Genomic DNA, 18,260 nt, shown 5'->3' with positions numbered 1-18,260 from the left:
CTGTGACTCCTGCCCCACCATAAGATGCAGTGCATGCCCCATTGGCACAGCTGCACCAGCACTGGAAAATTGGATAGGAGGGGGCCCTAAGAGCCCCCTCCTATCCAATTTTCCAGTGCAGGTGTAGCCATGCCAGTGGGGCATGCACTGCATCCTGGGGGGGGCAGTCACAGAGGACTCCTCAAGGTATGGGAACATTTGTTCCCTTACCTTGGGGCTGCATTACAGCTATACCAGTGCTGGAAAATTGGATAGACTGGGCCCTCTGGCTGAATATAAAAAGCAGCAATTTGAAAAGAGGTTGAATAGCTGAACAAATAAACCATTGTTTGGACAATACCTAAAAAATATTGAAGGAAAAAGTGATAATGACTTGGGCATGACTAAAACTGGGTACCATCAAGAAAGAAACTGAAGGTCTGATTTTTGCTACACAAGAACAGGCTCTGGCAACAAAAGGCTCAATCCTATCCAACTTTCCAATGCTGGTGCAGCCAGGATGCAGCCCCGAGGAATGGAAACAAACATTCCTTTACCTTGGGGATACCTCCATGACTGCCCCCCTACTGCAGGATGCAGCACATGCCCTGTTGGCACTTGTTTGTTGGCACCAGTGCTGGAGAATTGGATGGGATCTGGCCTCAAATCATGAAGGTTAAAATCCAGAAAGTAGGTGAAAACCCTAAGTGCAGATTCTGTGAAGAAAAAGATGAGACTGTTTCTCATCTGATATATGAACATAGTAAGATCATGCAGACAGATTATAAAGTCAGACACAACAGAGTTGCAAAATCAATCCACTGGTCATACTGTAAAAAGTATAATTTGCCAGCATCGAAAAATGTTTGGGAACATCAGATTAAGAAGGTGTTGGAGAATGAACAAGTCAAGATTCTGTGGGACTTTAGTCCTGTAGGGTTTTAAAAGTCAGAATCCATACATTTTGGGCCCAATTGTATCCAATGTTCCAGCACTGATGCAGCCACAATGCTGATGCAGCCCCAGGGTAAGGGAACAAATGTTCCCTTACCTTGAGGCCTGTGTGACTTCTGCTCCACCACAGAATGCAGCATTGGTGCAGGAAATTTGAACAGGATCGGTCCCTTAGGCTGCAATCCTATCCACTTTCCTCGGAGTACACAGTAGGACTTACTTCTGAGTAGACATGCATAGGATTGTGACCTCAATGTATAAAATACTAGAAAATATTTTTAACTGTTAATTCTCCCTTTCAGATCAGTAACCAGTTAACACAAATGTTAATGAATGTCAGTCGTAGCTATACCAAAGCAGCAAGAACTTTTAGGAGACAACTGAAATACTCAGATAATGGAGCAGATAACTTTCTACTTTGGATGAGTAGACATGAACATTGTCATACGTTTGTGTCTGCATGACATATTAACTCATTAGAATTACAGTATAAGTGATTCGTACATTTTTCTTAGTTTTAAATGTTCTCATCTGATGTTTAATTAGAGCAGATAGAAAATAACAATATGAGTATACAATGGGTAGCATTCTGAATAGTGCTTCTGCTGTAAGGCGCTCCCCTAAATATTGAAGGCTCTTCCATTCCCAAAGGGAGTTTTCATTTCTAGAGGGAGCTCCCAAGCAGGATCCACAGAGCTGCTTTAGGTATGCTGAAGTATTTGAATGCATCCAGTGGTGTGTGGTGTTTTGCTAACCCTTTGCATTCAACAGCTGATAATCACTACTGAAAAAAGATGCTGTTTGGATGAGTTGATTTCTTCTTTATAATTTTATTTAGTGTCACAAGATAAAGCTGGGAGGAAAGAAACATAAAAGATAAAAACCACTGAGAAGCAAACCAAAATTTTAATGCAGAATTTATAGTGAACTTGTACTATATTGAACATGACCTGAAAGCAATGTTTCTACAGTGTTGTTTAACAAACTACAACTCTAAAACCACCTTGGGTTTGTTGAATTAGTCATATGATTCTTGACAATACTAAGCAAACTCAGATGGTTGATGTATGCAAAGCAAGGCACCCACAAATAAGGTACTGTAGTGGTTTCTACAAACTCAGGAAACTTCCTCTTTATGCAGAAGTAGATATGTTTGTAAATTAAAATGAAAAAGGATCACCCTCAAAAAGAACAGCTTGATGCAGACTCAGTGGGCCCCAAGGGCCACAGCATATTGAAGGTTTCAGCTGGAAAACATAACAAATGGGGAGAAGAACAAGTGGCCTGCTCAAAGCTTTCACAGTTCCTAAAGGTAGGCATTAAGGTTGTAAAGATGCAACATTTTGTTATAGGTTCCCATTTGTATCTATCAAGATGCTTCATAAGCTATCATACTTGAAACAGGCTCAGATTAGGGGACAGCAGGGGCTTTGTAGAGGCAGACAGGAATGCAACTCTGACTGGGGCAAGCCACACGAGTAAAGGACTTCTTCATTCATATATTTTAACAATCCTGGGATTAGGCAAGTATGCGAACTAGAAACATACTCATGTTTATAAAGAGCAAGTTTTTACTTTATATGCACACTTCTTAAGTACCTAGTCTGTCTTAATTAAAAAAATTGTACAGCAAACCCATACAAAGACGCAATTTACAAAGAAGTCTTTAGTGTAAAGCTTGGATTTTGTAATTTATGTTGCATCATACTTATACATACTTTTAATTATAGTACTTATGGGTTTAAATATCTTGGGCTATTCCATCTGCTATCACTCTATGAACTGATACAAATGCATCAAAAGCAGACAAAATGGTGAATCGTAAGTATGTAGCTTGGAGTTCAGGAATCTGCCAAAAAAACACACACACATAATATTAAACGCCAATAGTAACAAACATATAGAAACAAGCCAAAGCTATCCCCACTGATTTTAATAAGAAAGATATTCAAGTGCACTAATTGTAGAGGGAAGGTGAGGTAAAAATATTGACTTTTGCACTAAAATCAATGAAAATGAAAAGTGCTTTGTCTGTGTTGTATTCTGCTTGCTACTCAGCATGGGAAAAAGATAGTTGAAAAATAAGTTGTACAAAAATGATTCTAAATTATTAACAATTAAAAATTAACAATCCTATTCTAATCTTACTGTGCCAAGGACATAAATACCAGGGACAGAGTTACAAACTGCTACACACTGCAACAGTTGGGCTGCAATTCTACACACATGTACTTGGGAATAAATCCCTCTGAACTCAATAGGCCTTACTTCTAAGTGGACATACTTATGAGATCAGACTTTTAAATATGTTTCAGATTCACCTAAAGAAAAATCTGGTCTGAATCAGAGTCTCCCTGCGTCACTGCTTTTTTTCTTAAAGTTTAATAGGCCCCAGAATGGAGAACTATTCAGATAGAAGTTGGAAAATGAAAGGCTGCATCTTGAAATAGTTAGAAATTTTGTAGCTAGATGCAGATATATGTGTACACACAAACCACAAGAGTCCAAAATAAAGTGGTCAAAAATCTAGAATTAATGTTGACAATCTTGCATACAACCAAAAAATGTCCCAAAGTACATAAAGAAACCAGTTAATGGACAAAACTGTATTAAGTTTTCATAGCATCAGCAATCCCTAGTCTTTGATTTCTGACATATAGGATTGTCAGCAGCCTCTATTCTGGACATTCACTATTCATCTTCATGTTTGAGAAGACATTTTTTTTCAAAAATTAATTGCTGTAACTAGGGGTGGGTGTACTCTGTCACAGTACGATGCGATAGTATTTCTTTAGAACAGACTGTGTACTCCACCTCTGGAAATTTCTATTCCATGAAGCCCACTTGGCCTCAGCATTATAGCTTTTTTGTCTTTTTATATAGCTTTTTAGGTTTTGTTTATCTAAAGTTTAAACCTTTGTTATGGGTAATGTATAGGTTCTAGCTTCTTATGTAGTTGTGTCCCTGCAGTGCTCTGACTAATTGCTGCAATTTGATAGTGTTTCGTTATGTTCTGTTTATTGTATATTTTAAGCGGTTGTGAAAGGTGGGTACAAATAACTAGATACCTACTGAAAATTCTTCTGTCTGAAGCTCCCCTTCTTTAAACAGCAGCTCTGGATGTATTAAAAAACAACAACAGTAGCATATTAAGTTGTGCTGAGATTCCAGTGAATTTGAGAATTTGCAGAAGTCTAAAAGGCCATAGTGTTACTAAGGAATCAAATTCTAATACCACTCAAGTGAGTGTTTGTCACAGTTTTCACTGTCACCACGCTGTGTTAAAGAGTTTAACTTCTCAATTGAAAGAGAAAGAAAACTGTTGCATAAGTAACCTTGTCAAAAAATAATAAAATACTCTTATTTAAATAGAGCTATCAATATGCATGATGCTTTAAAAACAAATTGACAGGCGCCTTCCACAAGAAGCTACTAGAACAGGGTTTCCCAAAGCATGGGTAGTGAGCCCATGACAGGTTGGTCGCAACCTGTTCCATCCCACCTGCCCTCACCTCCATTTGGCTTCAAATCGAAGTCATTTCAGAGCCCTCTTCTGGGTCATGCTGGGCTGGCTACAGGCCTCTGTGGGCCTTGGAATGGCCTGCAAAAGCCTCTGGAAGCAAGTTCTGGTTTTTGGAAGGCAACTTCCAGTTTGCCTCTGAAAACTGCAAGTCACTTTCAGAGCTTTTGCAGGCCATTCTGTGGCCTGCAGAGGCCTGCAGAGTGGGTCACCAGCCTGGTGCAACATGAAAAAAGTCTCCAGAACTTCCCCGGTACCACCAGGAGCATCACGTTGGACGAGATGGGTTGCAACATGGTAAAGAACGGGAACCACTGTTCTAGAAGATACAAGGGAAAGAGAGGGAAGGAAAGAATAGAGGCAGGAGTAAACAGGAACAACAGAGGAACTATATGTAGTTATTTTGGTTACATGTACTTATGCTCAGCTACAGAAGGGAAGGAGGACTAAGTGCATTCTTATACATGTTTACTCAGAAGTAAGCTACACTATGTTCAAACTCCCAGTTAAATGTGTACAGGACTGCCACCTCAGGCAATCCTGTCAAAGCTTCATGGAAAACATTTTCATTTAGACTATTAATAGCAGACTGGTAGCATTTTTTGGAGTCTGTGGCTATGTTGTGTACATACACACTTATAGAACCTGTATAATGATGTATAGACTTTAGTTAGTTCTTGCCATTATCTTAAAGAATATGAGGGGTTATTAGTCCAGTGGCTAGATGTGTTTGAAAACAGTGTTATTCATTTTACTCCACAGTAAGCCCACTGTGTTCAGTAAGACTTAGGGCCCAATCCTATCTAACTTTCCAGCTCCAGTGCAGCCGCAATGGAGCCCCAAGGTAAGGGAACAAATGTTCTCATACCTTGAGGTGGCGTCTGTGACTGCACCTCCACCACAAGATGCAGGTCACATCCTAATGGCATGGCTGCACCAGCAATGGAAAATTGGATAGGATTGAGCCCTTAGGCTTACAAGAAACAAACACTTCTATTACATGCACAGACAAACAGAAACGATGAGAGGTTTTGCAGCATTGTATAGTATGCTGAACTCTAAAAACTGAACTCTAAAAATTGCCACCTAGGATGCAAACGGTCATATAGGACTTCTAGAAACTCAAAGCGCTGCACGTTATCTTTATAAGAACTTGGTAAAATAAATGTAAAAATATTTATTACGCAGTCAATTTAAGGCAAAATGGACAACAGATTAGTATTGAGCTTTAGCTAATAGCAGGCATTTGAAAGATTTTATGAATTAGTTCAATTACTCTACAGTAAGTGTTATTGAGTTCATTAGGACTCCTGCCTTCCCAAAAAGAGTACATCAGATTGTGATTATATATCCAATCTGAACTGTTTATACTCTGCATACTTACCTTTTTCAATGCAAAGTTTAAAATCTACTGGATCTTTAGACATGCTTTTTTCAATCTTTAACATCTGCACTAAAGACAGTAGGAAAACAAAGAAAAACATATCAGTTTCAGTATATTTCATATTTCTGATGGCTACATTGCATCAAACTGGAATTAATATTTACAATAGCTAGGAAAAGACTAAAGGTTGCTCACTTGGAAATTTGCTGAACAAATTGCCAGATCAATAACTAGTTGAAGTCTGGAAATTAGTTCTATCCCCCCCCCCCCCCATATTTGATTCTTCATTTTGCAAAACATACAAAAGGCCATATATTATTGCAGACTATATAATACTGCCCAATCCTGTCCAATCCTGTCCAACATTCCAGTTCTGATGTAGCCATGCCAATGGAGTGTGTGCTGCATCTTCTGGTGAGGGGACAGTGATAGAGGCGTCCTCAATGAAAGGGAACCTCTGTTGCCTTAACTTCAGGCTGCACTGCGGCTGTCTCGGCGCTGGAAAGTTGGGTAGTGTTGGACCCTGAAACACTAATTTGAAAATAGAAACCTGAATTTAAAGAACATCTTACCTAAATAACACTGGATTGTGAGTTTCATGATGTGTACACATTTATGAAAACTAATAATAAATTCCTGTGGAAACATCCCAGTTGTTGTCCAAAATGTGTCAGAGCGTCTATTAAGAGATAGTGAGAAAAGAAAAAAAAGAACTATAAAAAACTATAACTGTATAAGATCTATATAAAGATAGATCTTCAGCTGAGAAATTTGATTCCATTCTCAAAAATAAAGAGACTGATATTACAGCACCAATTTAACATTTTAGCAGCAATCACTTTTCTGCTTTTACTACTATTGTGAACCACCCTATGTTGTATGATGGATCCTGCTTGGGGAATGTGCTATTGGGTTAATGACAAGGAATTCCAAGAAAGGAATAGCATTGGTAGTACAATATGCATTGCTTATATAGCACAATTGAGGCAAGATAACAAGGGCAAGTGCCTCACGTATATAGGTGGCCATCCTAAACATACTTACTTAGGAGTTAATTCCATTAAAATCAATAGGAATTACTTCTGAGTAAACATGCTCAAAATTGCACTGGTTACAAACTAGTTTAATTGGGTGTAACTAAATGTAATGCACATCCATGATCAGGCTTTCCAAGAGTGCTTTTTTAAAATGAAATATTGGTAGGAGACAGAGGGGGTAGGGTTACCAGATACAAAGGGGGCTAGAGTGCCTGTACCATTTAACCATTTTATAGGAGAGGGAATTTTGGCAGGTGCAGCTCAACAGGTAAGGGTTTAAACAGCTGCACCTGCCAAAATTCCCTCTTCAATATAATGGTTAAAGGTACAGGCACTTTATCCCCTTTGTATCTGGTAACCCTACATCAGTGTTTCTCAAACTGTGGGTTGTGCGCCAGTTTCAGGTGGGTCCCCATACATTTCAATGTGCAATTTATTTTTAATATATTTATTTTTAATAAACATATTTATTTTTTATATATAAGAAGATGATGCTACCATGGTATGTGACTGTATTTGGGGAAATGTGACAGATCTGGACTTAATAGGCTACTAGAGATATGCTTATAACAATGACAGTCAATGAGGCTTACTCCCAGGTAAGTGTAAATAGGATTGCAGCCTTTGGGATGTTTGGGGAATTTTTTTTTTTAAACAGTTCAGCCACTAGGTGGGTTCTTTATTCTAAATAAATTTTTAAACTTATACTTACTGTAAACTTTTAATTTACTTGATCAATTTGATTTTTGTCGCATGGGAGGGTGTTAAAAATGATCCTGCTTCATTATTCACTTCTGGTCATGACATCACTTCCAGGTTAATGACATCACTTCCAGTGGATCCTGACAGATTGTCATTCTAAAAAGCAGGTCCTGGGGCTAAAACATTTGAGAACCACTGCCCTACATCAGTGTTTCTCAAGGGTTGTCCTCTGCTGTACCACTTCACATGGTCCACCTATATGAACTAGCATTGGACATAACTGTCGATGACATCATTGCCAGTTACTTCTGGGTTGGGAGGCCAGATGCAAAGCGACAAGCACCAGTAAGAGGCTCAGTGTGGACAGGAGAGCTTTTTCATGCACAGAAAAGCATGTTTTGGAGCCTCCTACTGCTGTTTGTTGTGTTGTGTTCCTGGTGTTGCTGTCAGGGGTCCAGTGAGAACCACTAGACACCACCTCAAGTACCACTGGTGGTACCTGTACTACTGGTTGAAAAACACTACCAGACCTTCCTACCCTACACCTACTCAAGCTTGGGGCTTACCCATCAATGATATTTTCTGGAGGGTAGTTTCCATCACTTGATGTTGCCAGGATAACTTCAGCTCCTTCAGAGGCCAGGCAGAAGTCTATAGACTTCATTTTCCCTCCTTAATCTTCAGAGAACTTGCCCCACACACTCTCCAGCTGCTGCTAGACCATTCTGCAAGCAATGTTGCCTGGTTGCCTAGCACCAAATTCTCCCCTCCTCAAAGGGAAAGGCAGGAAGAGGCGGGACTACGTGCCTCTCTCACCATCTGTATAGTGATCGCTGTCATAGACTTATGACAGGGCTAGACTAGCAATTCCATGCTTTAACACATACTTCCTGACTTCTTTTGAAGTCATTTTTTCTTTTGCCTCTGAGGTAAAACAGAGCTATAAAATAGGAAACAATAGGGAAGTGAGCATGTGTGGTTGTGTGTATACACACACACACGTGTGTGTACATGTGCATATGCATGCAGGTGTGTGTGTGTGTGTGTGTATAAACACACACACATCCATACATACACGTGTGTGTTTACACACACACACATTTCCCTATTGTTTCCTATTACACACACACACAGCCAGAAATGGCCTTCATTGTTATGAATTCTTCCCCTTTGAGCTTCTTTTTTGTTAACCTGGCGAGGCCTGAAGACGTTTTTATTTAGGCCCTATAACATCTGCTTTTAGGACTTTATTTTAATGATTTTATTGTTGTTTCTTACTGCTGTCTGCTTTGTTTTATATTATCTGTTTTTATTGTCTTTTTATAGTTTTATCTGTATTTTAGTGCTTTTTTTGGTATTTTATCTCTATTTGTTGTTAGCCATGTTGGGTGCCTTTTAGGAAGAAAGGTGGATTATAAATCACGCCCACACAAAAGGAAGAAACAAAGTCCGCAGTTCCTGCATTTTCAAACTCGGGTTTTATTTCATATGAAAAATGCAGCAATTTGGAATTTGTAGACATCTAAGGGCACAATCCTAACCCCTTATGTCAGTACTTCCCAGCACTGGCATAGCGGTGCCAATGGGATGTGTGCTGCATCCTGCAGTTGGGTGTCACTCATGGAGGCCTCCTGAAAGCCAGGGAATGTTTGTTCCCTGACCTCAGAGCTGCACTGCCATACGGGGTTAGGATTGCACCCTAAAGGAAGTGCCCCAAGCACTAACCCCATCCATCATGCTTCCCCTGTTGTCGGTTAGGAGCAGTGACTTAGGGCACAATTCGATCCAATGCTCCAGTGTCAGCGCAACTGTGCTAATGGGGTGTGTGCTGCATCCTGTCACAGAGGCCTCCTCAAGGTGTGGAAACGTTTGTTCCCATACCTTGGGGATGGAAAGTTGGATAGGATTGGGCCTTGAGGCTGCAATCCTATCCACACTTTCCTGGGAGTAAGCCCCAGTGACTATAATGGGACTGACTTCTGAGCAGACCTGCACAGGATTTGGCTGGCAGGCTACAAGCCTGTGCACCTTGACCTGAGAGGCAGCCTCATTGAAGACAGTGAGACCTAGAGCCCAAGCTATGCGTGTCTACTCAGAAGTAAATCCCATTATAGTCAATGGATCTTGCTTAGGTAAGGGTGGACAGCACTGCAGCCTGACTCCTCTGAGCAGCGCGCCCAGGCTGGTGACACCCTAAGGTGGAGCTCACTGAGGTGTGACTGAGTGACTCTAGCCTTTCCTCTGCACAGGCCCTTAGCAGGGTAGGGGGATTGCGCAGCCGCTGCAGCCTCCTCGTCACTGGGAGCAGTTGGGGCGCCCGGCGGCGAGAGCCTGAAGAAGTGCCCAAAGCCTCCGACAGCTGGGAGGAGGACTGCGAGGGAGGCGCCGCTTGCTTCTGCCTTTGACTCCAGTCCCTGCCAGGCTTGGCGGCGCCTGCACACTGCTGTGCAGAGTGGAGGAGTCGACAGAGGTGGGAGGGCTCTGGCTTGTGCATGCCAGGCTGCGTCGTGTCCTCTTCATGATGCTTCCCTTATCGAATGGCTTTTCTGCCCAACGTTTCGTATACGCAGCAGGGATGTGCACCCCTGTGGGCTGGGCAGCAGTGGGTTAAAATAAGCAGAGTGGGGCTCCCTGCAGGTCATTTGTCTTCAGTGCCCTCTCCCTGATGTGCTAGTTCACCACATGCACTTTTTCAAACAGAGAGACCCCCCTGCTTCTCCCCCCCACAGGTGTACTCAGGTAACCTGTGGTCTGACATAGCATGCTCAGGAAATGGATCATTTCATTTTGCATACTTAGATGCATTACTCAGTACTTAGACGCAGTACTTAGCAGGGATGTGCAGTGGGTGGGGAGGGAGGGAGGTGAGGCAGAGCCTCCCCACAAGAGTCCTTCAGAAAGCACCACCCGTGTGAGGCATGCAAGCACTCACAACCCATGCACTCTGCTCTGCACATGGGTTGTAAGTGCTTGCGCGCCTCACACAGTGGCAGCGCTTTTCAAGAGACTTCAGTGGAGAGGCTCTGCCTCACCTGCTACCCAACTACCACCCATCCCTGGTACTTAGTACTTAGATGCAGCACCATCCAGAAGTATTGCTCCAGGTCTGGTTTTGTTCTTTTCATCCAATTAGATGAAATATTAGATTAGTGAATATTAGATGTTGATGGAGCACCTTTTGCCAGGTGCAAGAGAATGGTGCTGCAGATACTTTGTTGTCTTGTGTGCTCCCGGTGGCATTTGATGGGCCACTGTGAGATACAGGAAGCTGGACCAGATGGGTCTTTGGCCTGATCCAGCAGGGCTCTTCTCTTCTTAAGTTCTTTTGAATGTAAGAGGGGAGGGTTCACCTTTAATGCATGTAGTTTCTTGGGCAGCAGAGCTCCTGACACCTAAGAGCAGGGGTCTCCAAACTTTTTGGCAGAGGGCCACATAAAATATCTGGCACAGTACTGAGGGCCAGAAAAAAAATTTAAATATAAAATTTAAATAAATAAATTAGAGATGAAACTTAGATGAATGAATAAATGAATGAGTGGGCTCATTCACTCAGCCTGTCTGGCCCTCAGAACACCTTCCAGATGGAATCAGAGGACAGCTCTGGTCATGTTCAGTCAAGTGGACCAGAAGCTTTCAGGGGACAAGAGGGTGGGCTGCAGGCCAGATAGAGGCTCACTGTGGGCCGCATCTGGCCCCTGGGCCGGGGTTTGGAGACCCCTGCCTTAGAACAAATTTTTCTGTATTAGGGCAACATTGTATATTTTACATACTTTTTGCAGGCCAAAAAAAAAATCAGTTTTATAAATGAATGAATAAAATTTAAATGAATGAATAAGTTTTACTTGGATCTTTTTTTGTAATCAGCATGGTATGATTCAGAACAAAAAAAATGTGATAATTACAAAGAAATAAAGCCATGTTTAAACTGAGAAATCATATATAATGGGTAAAAATACCAAACATTATGCTCTGACCAAAGAAACAAGTTGCTGTCGGCCAGATAAAATCTTGTGGCGGACCAGATTTGGCTCCAGGGCCGTAGTTTGGAGACCCCTGCCTTAGAGCCACTGTCCGAGCAGAACACACTACAATGGTATGATTTCAGCATAAGGATAGATAAGTCCTTCCTTTCTTCCCTGTTTCATGAAGTACAAACCATCCGTCTTAGCTGTTTAGACACATGTCTAGTTGATGCTGATGATAGTCTGTATAATCATGGAGTCAGAAAGCCAGCCTGACTCCAGACCTCTGCTTTGCATCCAATTTAGTATATAGGCCACTACTGTTGTTTTCAGAGAAGGAAGGGGAGCTATTTCTAACCTCCACTTTGTTCCCCTTTCCTAAGCTTATCTATTTGTCTGTAATGGGAAGTGTACAGCCTGGTGCACAAAACTGATTTCTTTCCAAAGTTGTATCATTTGTTTTATGCTTTGTCTTGTTTGTGTTTCCCTGTTCTCTGCCAAAAGTCTTTGCAGAAGATGTCATGCTATTTCCATGCAGAAAACAATCCAAATGTGGGGTCTGTATATGTTCGGGAAAATGGGCAGCTGTACAGGCTAAATCAAGGTTCCAGTGGAGTAAACAACACTGTTCCAAAATCAAAACCTTCAAGACTGTTCTCCAAAGGATTCTCTATCGAGCTTTGCATGAACAGGCAAAATGACAATGGAAGGACAGATCACTTCATCTTCACTTACACAAAGGAGGGAAATCTTCGCTATACAGCTAAATCTCTTTTCAACCTAGTCCTGAGCTACATTGCCGACAACATTCATCATGTTGATTCACTGACTGGCTTTCCAGAGCAGATTGCAGAAAAGCTTTTCTATGCAGCAGATGCAAGACAGAAGTTTTCAGAACCAAGAACAGGACTTGGAGCTTTGCAAAAATTTACTGAAGCTTATGGAAGTTTAGTGCTTCGGACGCTGTGTTTGAAAAATAAGTAGGTGTATATTACTTACTAACCATAGCATTCTTGCACCCTTTTAAAGAGGAAAAAATCAATTTCTGTTGATGGGCTAGTATGAGCCTGTAGAAATGATCCTTAACAAATTGTAGAATTCTATTTTTTTTTTTTACTTCTTACAGATGTCTACTTATTTCTGAAAAGCTTGAAGAAATAAAGTCTTTCCGGGATCTGACATGCTTAGACTTGTCTTTTTGTAAACTTGGAGATGAACATGAGCTAGTAACACATCTCGCCAGTGAGACCCTGTCTAGGTATTAGTTGACTGACAGAGAAGTCAGCTCTCTGCTTGTTTGGTTTGGTTTGTCTGATGGCTCAAAGAACTGGGACAATTTAAATAATCTTGGAACCCAATCCTATCCAATTTTCCAACACCAATGCAGCCCCAAGATAAGGGAACAAATGTTTCCTTGCCTTGAGAAGGCCTCCATGACTGTTTCCCACAGGATGCAGCATGTGTCCTGCTAGCACAGCTGTGTCAGCACTGGAAAATTGGATAGGATTGTGCCCTTAATTTTGAATGCAGCAAGTCTGCAATACAGCAAATCTTATGCACTGTAAAGTACAATTTGCAGCCGGTTGAAACTTTTAAAGCTATCCTTTGTTGGCTTTGCAAAGTTTCATTTGCTTGTCTATCTGGTAATGTAAATATAATTGAATTGTTATGGTACATTTATTATTTTAAATTAAGTTTATAAATATATATTGTATATTCTTATACAGTCATTTATTTTACTTATTGATGTAAGTCAGTCTAGTTTGTTAATATACTGCATGTATATAACTTTATTTAAAGTGTGTCAGCATATTTTATGGCTCTTTATTTCCATTTAACCATTCTTAGAACTGACAAATGTGGCTATATTTTTACATTTCTGGACTGCTTGCAAAAATTGGATAAAAGAATATGAAATATTTGGGTGACAAATGCCCTGGTAATAAGAGAATCTAACTATTTACATAAATAACGGGTTGTTTTAAAAGGTACTGTAACTTTTACATTTATTGTAGTCTAACTCGACTTTTGCTGAAAGATAACTGCTTATCGGATGCCGGTCTCCGCAAAATGACAGCACCTGTTCGAGTGATGAAAAGGGGCCTTGAAAATCTTTCAATATTAGATTTGTCTTGTAAGTATTGCTTCAGGTTAGAAACTTCCTAAGCCAACATTAATCCTAGCCAATATCATTTTAAAAAAATCAAAATTAGCTGCTATTGACTATCTGCCTCTAGAAAAGAGAGAAATCTGACCAGGTTGCCATTTGATATAATTGACTGAAACTTGTAAGAGATCACTCAAATGTACTGTGTATTCTGTTACAGAATAATAGCACAATTCTATGCATGCTTACTTCAAAGTAAGACCAACTGTGTTCCATGGGGCTTACTTTCAGGAAGATACGCATACGGATTGCAGCTATAGTCCATTTTTTATGGATCAATTCAATTTAGAATTCAGATATTGTAATAACTATAATATGGAGTGATGCTCAGGCTGCAGTGTTATTTATACGGTATGCATTTATTGGTCAGTAAGCTCCATTGAGTATTCTGCTTCTAAATTAACATATTCAGGATCAGATTTAAATATAAACTACTGTACTTTACACGATGGTGTGGGCCTTGTTCCACCATATGGTAATAAGATAGTACCTTAAATAATACAGGGGTCCTTAAACAGTGAGAAAGGGTCCTGGCCCAGTGATAGAGCATGTGCTTTGTGTGCACAGGGTCCCAGGTTCAATTATTGGCACCTCCAGGTAATGCAGAGAAAAATTCCTATGTGGAACAGGGCTGCTGCCAGTTTGCATGGACATTACTGAACTAAATGGACCAATTCAGGATAAGGCAACCTCCTACAGTGTAAATTTTGAATTGAGTTGCTAGCCAAACCTATTAAGTGGGCTTCACCCAGAGAATTTGGGGAACAGAGTTATGTTTGCCCTTGTGCCAGTTTTCTGCAGGAAGTGCTAGGAGCACCTTGCTGCATCGCAAAATCCCAAGGAGAAGGGAAGGGAGCTACCCAAGCACTCCTCTGCAGACTGTGTGGGGCAGGTGGAGAAGAAGAGGCAGCTTATCTCCTGCCAGCTGTACTTTTATGGAAAACAGAAGTATTTATCTGTCCGTTTTGCCAAAACCCAAAATGAGTGGAACAAAGCCACCGCTCCCTTCCTCTCCTCAAGCTCTCAGTAGCAGAAAGAACTTGTTTCTTTCCCTTCCCGTTTTGGATTTTGCAAGAGGAAGTAGCAATAGCAATGAGAAGCAGCCACTGCTATCTGCCAGTTGGAGGAAAGAACACAGTTCCCCTTTCCTCCTTGCCTAACAGGGGAAAAAGGGAAAGGATTTTGTTAAGCTTTTTCAAAACATGCCAGTAGCATCTGCGTGCTGCTTTCTGCAAAAAACCTGATGAGAAAGAATTAGGTTATTTTCTTTCTTCACAGAGGAGGAGGAAGAGAGAGAGTCCCTCTCTTCCTGTTGGCTTTTTTTCCCCAAGAGACAGCATTGAGGTGCTGCTGGCATGTTTTCTGAAAGACCAATTCTCCTCTTCTTCACAGAAGACAGAGTAGGAAAGGAGAGGTGCTTTCCCTTGTGCAAGCAGGGCTTTTGGTGACGGCACAGATGCTTTTGCCAGATTTGGGAGGGGAGCTCACCGCTGGAGAGGATGTGAGTGAAATGGTAGAAGCTTGTGTTTGGTCATTGTGAATGACTGCTTGATGTTAAATGCTAATATATTCTTTATTTTATCTAGGTAATTCAGGAATAACCAATATGGGAGTTGCTTACCTTCTTTGCTTTAAAAAGCTGAACTACTTGGATCTCTCTGGGACTAGCCTCAAGGTGAAAAGAAGTTTCTACTCAAAGACACATCTGAATACAGAATTTGGGAGTCAGAAATGGAAGAAACCAATTCCTTATTAATTGGAATTTCAAGGGAGAGAAAGAAAAGTCAATGATTTTGGCTTCTATAAAGTCAATTGGCTCTGTGTGCACTTCCTATACAATAAGTTCTGCTTTCTCTTTTTCACTAGGACACAAAGACATCTGTTCATCAGATCCAGACTCAGATTGGATTAGTTCACTCAGAAGTGTCTTTGAAAGAACTTGACCATAACAGCTGCAAAACAGAGGGATGGGCAGAACAGGTATATCCTGGTTAACCCTCTCAAGACCAGTTCTTTGTCTTCATATAGCACCTTTCTCTGTAATAGGAAATAAGTGCTTTCTAAAATGGTTTACTTCTAAGGGGATTTTATAAATGGCTTGCTGCCCAGTCCTTTCTCCCCTTGGGCTTGCACCAGCTATATAGCTGGTGCAATTCCAAGGAGACCCATAAGCAATTGAGGGGCTTAAGGGAGGGGTAAGGAAAAGATTTTCGCTTGCCTCTTCCTAGTCTCTTGATTGGCCCTCCTCCCCATAGCAAACATCACTGTGGTTTTGTATTGATACTGAATCTCTAACGAGGTGCAGTGTCCTGAAGTGTATTTCATATAATGTTCCTTATGTTCCCATTCTTACACATGCGCTCACCTCATTCTTTTTCAACCTTCTGAAAATTTTCTTTCAGACAGTTTTGCAATGGGAGCATTCCCTCCTAGAAGCAGTTACACCAGAAGGAAGCTTGAAATCCAGAGCAGCAGCTCAACGTTTCTGTAAGTATCTGCATTAAGATACTCATTTGTACGGCAAGAGCACTTGAACAATTTCTGAAGAGTGTATTGGGGTGTTTTTGCTTCCTGAAGTCATGGGCGAAATGAGCTATTCATATACAACTGTAAAGAATAAGCAGAGGTTTCTTAGGGAAGCTTCAGAAATACCTTTGAATTGAGTAGTTATAGCAATAACTCTCATATAATAGACTTTGCACTTTTATGTAGTATGCTGTTTGGACACTATCCCTTCAAATATATAACCTGTTCTTAGTACTGTTTGCTAAAGTTTAACAATACAACCTCAGATGTTCTTATCTGAGTGTATGACTGGGAGATAATTTCATGTGATCTCTTTTGCAGATGGAAAAAGAGCCAGGAAAGAAGTTCTTGTGTCCCCACTAGGGGAGGACAGAGGGAATCCAGAGAACTTGCAATTCTACAGGAAAAAAGCAGAACTGTCCCATTTTCCTTTAGGGAAAACTGAAATGAGTGAAGAACTGCAGAATAAAAGAAGAATTTCAGCTGAGCACGAAGAACAGAACTTAAAATCAAAACGACTGAATATATCAGTAGACGACTGGGACTTACTAAACTCTTATTGATTCTGGTGGTAAAATTCTATGAGTTGCCTACAGACATAGAAGATTTTAAAAACAAAAATGAAATGTCTATTATAGTAACATGATAAACTGTTTCTCTCTGGTGAAAAGGGACAGTGGCCTCAAAGAAGGGATGAATCATTCTGTTTCTGAACTTCAATTTAAAAGAAAAAGTTACTGTTCACCTAATCCCCAAGTGAGTTTGATTAAACAGTTTGGAAAACACCCTGTACAGTTTGATTTAAAAGGGCTGATTTACAGGACTGTACATCACTGTTTACAGGCAAGCAGGTGGAGCGCCTCTGTTGAGAAACTGTTTGCTGTAACGTTAGATACAAAACCTCTCCCTGTGTTGTTTGAACTGTCCATTGGGAACAGTCATCTTCTGTATGCTATAGCCAAAGCCACATGGTAAAGCTCAACCACAAAGAAAAGAATTTAGTAAAATAAATACAGAAGTTGAAGAAGGAGTATCATTGTTTAACTTGATTGAGTTATTACACTGTTGCTTAAATCTCTAAATAATAAATAGAGATTGAACATCTTATCTTAAATAGAGATTGAACATCTTATCTTTTTTGTAGTGGAGAAAGGTACCACAGTTGGCACTGAGTTTGAGGATTTAGCCCTTTAAACACATCTACCACCTTTTGAAGGTTTAGCCCTTCTTTAAGCAGATCTATCAATGACAGTTATCTTTGGTTTGTTTATGTTGTACAATCAGGTATTTGTTAACGAAATGGAAGCTTTGGTTTGCTTGGAACATGTTTAAGCATGCAAAGGTTTACGCTAGATAACTGATATTTCTCATTCTGTTTTGAAATACTTCATGCACAAAAGCAGCATATGATCGGTGTAGTTTTATATCATCGGCTCCTTTGAATTATACACCATTGATTTATTAGGAGACTTGAATGATACCATATACGTATATATGGTATATATGGTGTGTATGGTGTGCATGTATGGATAAGAATAGGCCCTCAGTTTGGCTGTACTTGTCATAAGAAGCGACTAAACAGCCACCAGGTAGATGGGACTCGTCAGCCTGGGAAGGCAGCTCATCTGAGAGAAGGAAAATTCTGATCCCAAACCTCCACCGCCTTGTGGCTACATCCAGTTATGGAAAAGGCTTCAGGAGTCAACCTTGAGGCAAAATCCAGAGCTGGAGTCCCTGAGGCAGTTCATGGCCGTACACAGTCACGCTCTGGCAACTCCTGCGACGCCGCTGGAACCAACCGTATTGGCTTCTGCCTTTCCATTGGACCATTTTAGTGACTTGGAGAGGGGGGATTTGCTGCATGGGAAACAGCCTATCCTCCATATTTACTTTACCCAGGCTTTGCGCACTGGAGAGGACACTCTGTTCCAGAACCACCATTCAGAGCGCGATACCATAGTCTTCTGAGACTGAAGGATGGCAACAAGATGGTGTGTGTGTGTGTGTGTGTGTGTGTGTGTGTGTGTGT

The 18,260-nt window shown here is 40.8% G+C and overlaps 2 protein-coding genes across 3 annotated transcripts; one reads left to right on the top strand and one right to left on the bottom strand.

Annotated features, from left to right (window-relative positions):
* Window positions 1–1,633: 1,633 nt before the first annotated feature.
* On the bottom strand, window positions 1,634–8,336 carry IFT25 (intraflagellar transport 25). Of its 2 annotated transcripts, XM_066625647.1 has the most exons (6): window positions 8,143–8,336; window positions 6,410–6,516; window positions 5,838–5,906; window positions 4,006–4,049; window positions 2,652–2,782; window positions 1,634–1,786 (listed from the first exon to the last, which is right to left on the bottom strand). In XM_066625647.1, the coding sequence occupies exons 1-5, from the start codon at window positions 8,238–8,240 to the stop codon at window positions 2,675–2,677; spliced, it is 426 nt and encodes a 141-aa protein (XP_066481744.1). In that variant the 5' UTR covers window positions 8,241–8,336; the 3' UTR covers window positions 1,634–1,786; window positions 2,652–2,674. The 2 variants fall into 2 exon arrangements, with proteins under 2 accessions (XP_066481744.1, XP_066481743.1); XM_066625646.1 differs by having other exon boundaries at window positions 1,640–2,782.
* A 1,553-nt stretch (window positions 8,337–9,889) lies between these two features.
* Window positions 9,890–17,994, top strand: LRRC42 (leucine rich repeat containing 42). The gene is made up of 8 exons (XM_066625409.1): window positions 9,890–10,046; window positions 12,043–12,518; window positions 12,665–12,796; window positions 13,554–13,672; window positions 15,292–15,380; window positions 15,572–15,685; window positions 16,108–16,192; window positions 16,553–17,994. Exons 2-8 carry the CDS (start codon window positions 12,055–12,057, stop codon window positions 16,792–16,794), a joined length of 1,245 nt encoding a protein of 414 aa, XP_066481506.1. The 5' UTR covers window positions 9,890–10,046; window positions 12,043–12,054; the 3' UTR covers window positions 16,795–17,994.
* Window positions 17,995–18,260: the final 266 nt, after the last annotated feature.

Source organism: Tiliqua scincoides, chromosome 4 (genome assembly GCF_035046505.1).
Source record: "Tiliqua scincoides isolate rTilSci1 chromosome 4, rTilSci1.hap2, whole genome shotgun sequence".
Lineage (NCBI taxonomy): Eukaryota > Metazoa > Chordata > Lepidosauria > Squamata > Scincidae > Tiliqua > Tiliqua scincoides.
Note: the sequence above shows the minus strand (reverse complement) of the source record. Positions and strands in the feature narration are given on the sequence as shown.

Bases quoted from the DNA above. Each gene is read 5' to 3' on its own strand.
- IFT25 (XM_066625647.1), bottom strand. From the start codon at position 8,240: ATGAAGTCTATAGACTTCTGCCTGGCCTCTGAAGGAGCTGAAGTTATC. The intron at 6,517-8,142 runs GTAAGCCCCAAG...ATCTCTTAATAG, and splicing joins CCAGAAAATATCATTGATGG to ACGCTCTGACACATTTTGGA. The intron at 5,907-6,409 runs GTAAGATGTTCT...TACTGTCTTTAG, and splicing joins CACAATCCAGTGTTATTTAG to TGCAGATGTTAAAGATTGAA.
- LRRC42 (XM_066625409.1), top strand. From the start codon at position 12,055: ATGTCATGCTATTTCCATGCAGAAAACAATCCAAATGTGGGGTCTGTA. The intron at 15,381-15,571 runs GTGAAAAGAAGT...CTTTTTCACTAG, and splicing joins TCTCTGGGACTAGCCTCAAG to GACACAAAGACATCTGTTCA. The intron at 16,193-16,552 runs GTAAGTATCTGC...TCTCTTTTGCAG, and splicing joins AGCAGCAGCTCAACGTTTCT to ATGGAAAAAGAGCCAGGAAA.